The following is an 8,543-nucleotide window of genomic DNA, read 5'->3' on the forward strand; positions in this document are numbered from 1 at the left end:
CGAGTCAGAGCAACGAAAAGCAGCCCTCTCCCCAGGCCCCACGTCTGGCTAACAGATCCACATTTACGACCTTCAGGTGAGCTCGGCCAAAAGAGGTAAGTGCACCGGCACCTTCTCCCCTTAAAAGGGAGACTATGTCAGAAATCCATGTTAGCGGACTCAGAGACTCCCAGTATAATTTTTTTTTCTTAACGAGAGCAAATCCAATTGACAACTTTCCTCTTAAGTTTCTCATATTTCTCGTCCGCATTTCTTACTCTGAGGAGCGAGCTCTCACTCTGATGTGCATACGGCCAGATAAACAAAAGAAACCGTGATCATCTCACCAAAGGCCAGATTCGAGCGGCCACTGGACAAGAATGGATCAGGTCTGGGGCTTCTGCTTGAGAGAACAGAGCCCTGCGAAGTTCAAATGGTACAAAGGAGGGCCAGCCAGCTCGGTGCCATCCCCGCTCGGGGAAACGAATGACACAGCTCAGCGGCCCGTTCCCGGCGCCAGCCGGGTTCGACTGGCGTTTGAATAGAGAGCATGCAACGCGGACCCGGGGAGGGAGAGAAAAAGGGGCCATGAGAAGCAGAAGCAAAATCATAAACTTCCAATGAACAAAACTGGAAAGCCCAACATGTCAAAAAAAAAAGTTACTCCTCCACCTGGGTGGGTCAACACGCAACAGGTTCCGAAGGAAGTGCAAAGCGAACACGCACTGCTGGGGGCAGGCCCGGGCGCCCCGTGTAGCGTGGGCTGTCGCGGCGCGGGTGGGCGATCTCCAGCGGACTCGCGCGCGCTCGCGCCCCCGCGGCCGGGCAGCTATATACACCTATGTACACCGCCCCCGAGGGGGCCCCCGGAACTCGCACTATACATATGTACACGCGCGCGCCGCGTCCCCGCGGGGTCATAGCGCGGCGGCGTAAGCCGCGGGGTAGGGGTCCAGCTGAGGTTTGCCCATGCCCGGCAGCAAGATGTAGGCGAGCGGCGGCTGCAGCCCGGGGCTGGGCCACGCGCTGCAGTTGCACGGGATCATGTAGCCCGGGTTGCCCGGGCTGGGGTGCGAGTGCGTGTGCCCCCCGGCGGCCGCGGCAGCCGCTGCAGCCGCTGCGGCCGCGCCGTGGAAGGCGCCCGCGCCCGCGCCGGGGTAGCCCAGCGACGAGGCGTAGGGCAGGCCGGACGACGACGACGAGATCTCTGCCATCTTGGAGCCCAGGTCGAGCAGCGAGTAGGGGCTGCCCGCGGCGGCGGCGGCAGCGGCGGCTGCTGCGGCGGCGGCCGACTGCGGGAAGAAGACGCGCGCGGCAGCGGCGGCGGCGGCGGCCGCCGCCTTCTCGGGGTTGGCGAGCAGCGACTCGGGCACCAGGCCGCCGCCCGCGCCCGCGTGCAGCCCGGCGCCCGCCTTGAGCGCCGGGTGCTCGGCGTCGGCCACGCCGCCCAGGCCGTAGGGCACCGGGAAGGCGAACTTGTCCTTCTTGAGCAGCGTCTTGGGCTTGCGGCGCGGCCGGTACTTGTAGTCGGGGTGCTCCTTCATGTGCATGGCGCGCAGGCGCTTCGCCTCGTCGATGAACGGCCGCTTCTCCGACTCGGTGAGCAGCTTCCACTCGGCGCCCAGGCGCTTGCTGATCTCGGAGTTGTGCATCTTGGGGTTCTCCTGGGCCATCTTGCGCCGCTGCGCCCGCGACCATACCATGAAGGCGTTCATGGGCCGCTTGACGTGGTCCACCGGCTTGGACATGCTCCCGCCGCCCGGGCGGGCACCTTCGGCCCGGAGCAGATCAACGCCGGCTGCCCGCGGGGACCCCGGCGTCGCCCCCGCGCAGGAGGAGGGGTCAGGGGCCCAGCCCAGGGCCGCCTCGGGGTCTGCGGCCAGCGGGCGCGCGAGAAATCCTCTCCGGTGCACCAGGACTTCTCGGCAGAGCCCCCGCCCCGCGGTGGCCGTGTGCCTTCTGCTGCCTTTTTGTCCGTCTTCCTTTCCGGGAGGCGTCTGCTCCCGAAGTCCCCGCAGGTGGCCGCTGCCTGGCGAAGCTCTTCCCCGCCTCGGGCTTCCCCCTCTCAAATACAAAGCAGCTCCGAAAGTTGCGTCGAGGAGGCTCTACCAAGTTGAACCAAGGCGCCTGCCGCCGCGTGCTGCCAAGTGCCAAAGGGGGCTCTCGGCGGCTGGAGTGTTTGGGTTCTCCTCGGTGACTTTCTCATTTGACAGAAGCAGATGGGGGTGGGGGAGGAGGGGAGGTGGCCCGGCAGGAGGAAGAGGAGGGGGAGGCGGAGGATCCGGGCGCGCACCGTAACGCGGAGCGCCGCAATGGATGTAAATATAAATACGGCAACACCAGCGTGTCTCCTTGGCTCCGGGTAGGGCGCACTGATGGGAACCCCCCCAATCGGCCGAGGTTTCAGGGAGTAAATGTGCCTCTCCCCAACACCAGCTTCTGGAGTCTCCCTCTCCGACCTGTGCGCAGAAGAGGTGCGGAAAGAGGCTGGAGCAAGCCTGGGTCGCCGGGCCTCAGAAGAGAGGCTCCCGGCTCGCAGAGGCGCGGCGTCCGGCTGTCCCCGGGGCCATGCTGGATTCGCGCGCTCCGAGCCCTTCCAGGCGCCGCGACTCCGGCTTCCAGCACGCGCGGGGCGCAGACGCCGCGCAGTCTCAGCGGGCCCGGCCGGGCCGCGTCTCCAGCTCACTACTCTCGGCCGCTCCTTCCGGCACTTGCAACTAACTTCGCCCAAGTTTTCTGCGCCGGCGCCGCCGCGCCCCTCTTGGCGCGCTCGCCTCGGAGCGTGCGCCCGCCTGTGCGCCGCGCCCCCAGGTCCCTTTCTCCGGGCTTCTCCGGCTACAGCCCCGCAGGCGCTGGGGTCAAGGTGCTGGTAGGGGGAGGGCTAAGAAAAACGCGCCATCACCTCAATTCGCAGGTCTGCGCTGGGGCTGCTCCGGCTTTCCGCACTGCCGCAGCGCAGCGGGTCGCTTCCCGTCCCTGGCCGCCACTCTGCCGCTCGGGAGACAGCTGGAGACCTTGTAGTGGCTCAGGTGAGTGTCTCCACCTGTGTCCATACGCGCCTGGAGCTGGCGCTGGGTGTGCATGTCCAGCCGCGGGTGTGTGTATATCTCTGGGCATGCGGAGGAGGTGGAGCCCAGGACTCGGGGAGGGAGGAGGGACCAACGCGGAGCCTCCGCCTGCTCCCACACCCCCCGGACCTGGAATTAACAGGATCCCCCAACCTAGCCCTCCGCCTTCTTCCAATATGCCTCCTCCCACCGCTTTGCACTTGAGAGCAGGTTTAGGCTAGTGCAGAGTCCGCAGCGCGCCGCGGAGTCTGCGCAGTGTTTGGCGTTGGCAACCCTTGGTGTCACCGCCGGGAGTCTTGGCCGGCCTGGGCGGCCGCTCTGATCTCAACTCGGGGAGTTTGTGGCCAGAAGTCGGAGGCGTCAGGAGGAGAGCCTTGGGAACCACGGAGCAAGAGGGTTAAGCCTGGGGAAGGACGGGGGGCACCTCTCAACGTGTTTGAGACGGTTCCTAGCAAGAAAAGTGCTCATTTTCCGGGGAACATCCAGATGTTACTGGCAATAGATGCTTCCCGCATTTTCTTGCACGGGCGACACATGCAGTCAGAGGTAGTGGAGTGAAAAATAGTTTAGGAGGGACCGGGTGTGCTCTTGGCAACCCTTTCAAAAAGGAGCTGGCTCAAGCTGAGAGTATGCATCCCTGACTATTCACAGCTCTTTTTAGCAATTCTGTTTTGTTTTGTTTTAATCCTGGTCGCCAGAGCTATCTATATGCTGATCTCTTTTAAGGTTCAGTTAACTTCACAGTATCTCACTTAAATGGACAGATGAAGTGAAAGTGTTTGAAGTCGTTAAGAAGGTATAAATCGTTGCTCTGAACGAAGTAAAAACCTGTCGCGGTATACTGTTTTTTTTTTTTTTTTTTCTATTGAGCATATTTTGTGCTATTGAGTAATAGTGAGGGCAGTTTTTTTTTAAATAGTTGAACATCATGCAAAAAAATCTGCTCGAATAATTTTGTTTATTTCTCATTTCTTGATCTACAGCACATCTGTGTGGGGATTTTCATTTCAAGATAGTCTGCCCTTCATGGGGATCTTTCTTTCTTTGGCAGTTTGATTTAGACATTCAGGTGGTATGTAGCAACTTGTATAAACAATTAACTTTTCATGTCTTCCTGCAATTTACATTTAATTTGCACACATAGCAACATAAAAGCATTGATTGTACTCATGAACTTTTAAGGGCAGTTGTCATCTATCATTTATTTAAAAGTTAGGTATATTTTATTGCTCATTTAATAAAGCAATAATAATTAAAATTTTTTTTTAAATTACGTTAACACAGAAATGTGAAGCAGCAGTGGCATGTATGTGGGTTTGTGTTTTTCTTAAAATGTCACATTTGCAAATGCTTATTTTGTATCATTTATGGCATTGTATTGCTGAAACAATTGCTCTGATTCCTCCAGAACTATATTCCTTTAGAAAGCTTTGTAAAGACACTGTTATTTGCAGACTGGGTGGTACAATGTAAAACACCAGCAGGTGTAATTACATAGGCTACAGTATTAAATATGCTGTTTTGTGATGATAAACTACAAAATTACCATCCCTGAGTTTTTAACCTGCTACCTTGTATAATAGGGTTGAGACAAAAATACATCGTTACACAAAGAACCTATTTAAAGGGACACAACCTATGAAAAACTGTTATTTACTGAACATGTAAAAAGAGAAGATTGAGGAAATTATTTTATATTGGTAAGATGAATTTTATACTCTTCTGATTGAAGTTTTGAAATCTGCAATAAATATTATATTGTAAAGATGTACATATGATTGAAATATGTGCTTATATATGCTACATCTTATAAAACTGAAATATACAAAGTTGCTTGGGTGTAGTTTTTCCAGTATAAATTGTGCATCATTGCCTATTTAGTGTTAGAAGATGAACTGAATTGGAAAGTTCTGACATCAGAGAATGTCAAACTATAAAAAAACGAAAGTGTCATAAAAGAAAATGACTTTTGTGTGCTTGTTTGCCTGTTCTCCAAATAACATTTCACACACTTTGAAAAATAGGAGAGATTTATTTTTCAATTTTGGAATTTGGCAAATCCATACTTGCAGCCCAAGCCCTTCAAAACCAAGGAAAGAACCCTCACAGTAAGCCATGAGTCGCTGTCATTAACCAAGCTCTCAACTCTTGCCTGAACTAGATTCAGCTTTTAACACATGTTCAAGCCACTTTCATTCATAGGCACCAAAATGTGAATTCACTTTTAATTTCCTCCTAGGTTATATTCGAATTGATAGAGTATTATATTTTTGTTCCTGTGCACTTTTGTCCTAGAGATGAAAACTGAGGTTGTAGAAAATGGAATAGTCTGTGTGAGCAGTGAAGAAAGATTAATTTGAAAGACAGTTTCAGTGTGATGGGGCCTTATTTTGTCAACCCTTGACTGCAAGAACCTGGCGAAAAGTCTAATTTGATCCGTGGGATTTATATGAGTCTGAACTTTTCTTTTGGCTATAATGATACCTGTGACCAGGCATGAGTGTAATCAGAAACTGAGAGATACTTTCATAGAAAGTATCAGTTTGTGGGTTGTGTAAATTGGCCCCCCACTCACCCAAGTAGCCCTAGTGAATGGTCTTTTCAACTCTGATAACTTTCGCTAGCAGGCAGCAATGAGATTGCTGGCGAATTAAAAACAAAACAAAACAAAACAAAAACCTGGCAACACTTGACTGACTAGCTGGCTTCCTCTTTCTCTTCCCTAAAAGAGAGGAGACTATATGGGTCTCCAAGTGAGCTAAGACTTTTCCTTCCATCTTTCCCATTTGCTTCTCTCTCACTGGATTTTCTTCCACACGGCTCACTGCTGCATCTCTAGAACCTCAGCCTAGAAAGAAAAGTGGTGGGATCCAGAGTGGCCAGCTGGAAGTGATGGGCAGGTGAAGTTCTGCCTTCAGTGTGCGGAGGCCACATCATGGGACCTGGCACGTTGAGGGTCTGCACCTGTAGTGAATCAAGCACATGCAAGGAGAAAGAATCCCAGTCTTTCCACCGGCACGGGGAGGCAGTGCAGCCTGTCCTGTTGGAAGAAAATGGGCATAACACAGCATCTCTCCTGTCCTGCTACAGTTCACCATGAAGAGGAAAATCTCAAATACATGCTGTGCATAAATCCCAGCAGACTAGAAGAACTGAGTTCAGGAGTCATGGCAGGAACTGGCAGCTACATGAGTGGCCCTTTACCAGGTGCTGTTACATTTTCATCTTTTCCAGGCTTCCATCCCTTTATTGTCACTAATGCTCTTATATCTGGAAACTGGAAAGATCAATTATGAGGATGTTTTTCCTCATTTCCCCTTCATGGTGCTACAGGAGGCTGACATTTTCAAAAGGAGCTTTGCCTAGATAACAGAGCAAGAAAAACGAAACAACAAAAATAAAACATGTGTGCTCGGCTTTATTTTGATAAAGAACTAGCTTGAAAAAGCCACGCTCTCCCTGCCCCAGAAGTATCCTAGCAGGTGTTAGGTAGACCAGGCCTCTGATTTTACAGATGTGTCTGGGTTCCCTCCGAGTAGCCAGACTGCTGAGTCTCGTGGGTCCTCCTACTCAGGTTCAACTCCCTGCCTCAAGTGGCCGGCGTGAAAGCTTATTCGCTTTAAATCTACTAGTTAGTGAGTTCTGAAGAACCCATGCCTTGTACATGGATTATCTGACTGAAGTTAGGAATACCCTATCAGGTAAGAGACACGGATTCAATTTGCAGGCTGGGGAATGGAGCCTTAGAGCTGATGAGTGAGTACTTCGCCCAAAGTCACGCAGTGCTAGATGACAGGATTGGGATTTGTACCAAATCGGTGTCCTTCACCACCACTTTAGAGTCTCAGTAGAAGGTTCAGCCTCCTCTTGGCTCAGATTCTCAGTTCTACCAACTTCCTCCTGTATCTTGTGACTCACTGGCACGCCCTCTGGGAGAGAGGAGGAGAGTACCCTGCCCCAGGCTTTCCACTATGGGTTTTCAGCAGCCTGTCAGAAGGGCGGTCCTTCAGCCCATGCTGGGTGTCTGCTGCCCAGCCTTCCCTGGCTCATGTGGTTGGCACAGACTGGATCTCTGCTGCAACCTCCTGCCCTCGCTCCTGGGCCTCCCACTGCAAATACTGGGCCATTGCCAGCCCTGCATAAACCCAGTCTCTACCCTTTCTGTGATAGCCAAGGGCTGCTAAAAGGACTAGCATAATAATGTTATCTAATCAGTCTTTATTTCTCTCTAACTCTATTTGGGGGCCCTCCTCCCTTACCTCCCCTTTTCCCTTCTCCTCTGCTTTTCTTTTGTGCTGTTCAAACACACAAATTTGCTTAATCACAGTTTCTTATTCATGATACCTTCTTATAATGGGCCCATCAATGGCTTTTATTGATTCAATGGTCTCCCCAGTAGACCATCCACCCGCCCACTTTGCATCCTGGGGTAACCATTTTCATTCCTTTAATCTTTATACAGCTTTTAAAATATCTAGATCAATCCCTTAGTAGTATATTTTAATTTTAACTTATAAAAGTTTTCATAGGAAATTTTCAATATGATCTTCATTGACTTATTCACTTAAATCTGTTGTTCGAATCATCAATCTTAGGGCATGTCTGTGTAGTTTATTCATCTTACCTGCTGTCTCATATTGAAGTGTGTAAATATGCCATAGTTTATTCTGTACTCTACATGAACTGGTGGGTAGTTGAACTTGTCTACAGCTACTGTTACCCTTGCATGGAGGCATAAACTTATACAAGCCAGGAATTTACTCCATACTGAGCCCTTTCCCCAAGTGGATTCTTTTGTGTTTCTGTTTGCTTTGGACTTTTCTCCAGGTAGAGACTTGTTTTTTTTCAAATTTGTCCCAGGTTTATTATCTCTGTGATGGTTGGTCTTCCAGGAGTTATTTCTCCATTCCCAGAATTCATCTGAAATTGATTTTTGTGAATAGTAAGAAGTTTGATTTATTTCTAGATGAATACTCAAGTTTTTTAGAACCATTAATTGAAAAGACTAACCTTTTATACTGTCCAGAAGTGTTGTCTTCACTCTAAATAAAATTAATGTGGGTTGGTTTCTGAGCTCTCAATTTTGTTTTGTGTTTTTTTTTTTTTTTTTTTTTTTTTTTTTTTTCAAATTTTGCACCAATGTTGTATCATCTTAATTCTGGTAAAGTCCTCTACTTCTCCTTCAAAAGCATGCTGATGGACTGTGGATTTAGCTCAGCCTCATAAGCACCTTCCTGGCAAATGAGAGGTTGTGAGTTCCATCCCTGGTACCAAAACAAAACAAAACAAAACAAAAGTATGCTGAGTACTCTTCACTTTTGCTTCCCATATATATTTCAGGACAGATTTTTTTCTAGTTTCAAGTAGTCTTCATGGACCCAACTATATTTAAAAGCCTCTAATTAACATTGCTGTAAATCTGTAGGGTGATTTAGTGAGAACTGGTCTCTTTACAGCGTTAACCCTTTACCCTGTGAACCTACTATCCCCCATGAC

General features: G+C 50.3%; 1 protein-coding gene across 1 annotated transcript; it reads right to left on the reverse strand.

Annotated features, from left to right (window-relative positions):
- Window positions 1–756: 756 nt before the first annotated feature.
- On the reverse strand, window positions 757–2,185 carry Sox21 (SRY-box transcription factor 21). Its single transcript, XM_063246936.1, has one exon. The coding sequence runs from the start codon at window positions 1,725–1,727 to the stop codon at window positions 897–899; it is 831 nt and encodes a 276-aa protein (XP_063103006.1). The 5' UTR covers window positions 1,728–2,185; the 3' UTR covers window positions 757–896.
- Window positions 2,186–8,543: the final 6,358 nt, after the last annotated feature.

The sequence above is a fragment of the Cavia porcellus genome, unplaced genomic scaffold (assembly GCF_034190915.1).
Source record: "Cavia porcellus strain 051 isolate PalLab524CR breed Dunkin Hartley unplaced genomic scaffold, mCavPor4.1 scaffold_4, whole genome shotgun sequence".
Classification (NCBI taxonomy): Eukaryota; Metazoa; Chordata; class Mammalia; order Rodentia; family Caviidae; genus Cavia; species Cavia porcellus.

Bases quoted from the DNA above. Each gene is read 5' to 3' on its own strand.
- Sox21 (XM_063246936.1), bottom strand. From the start codon at position 1,727: ATGTCCAAGCCGGTGGACCACGTCAAGCGGCCCATGAACGCCTTCATG.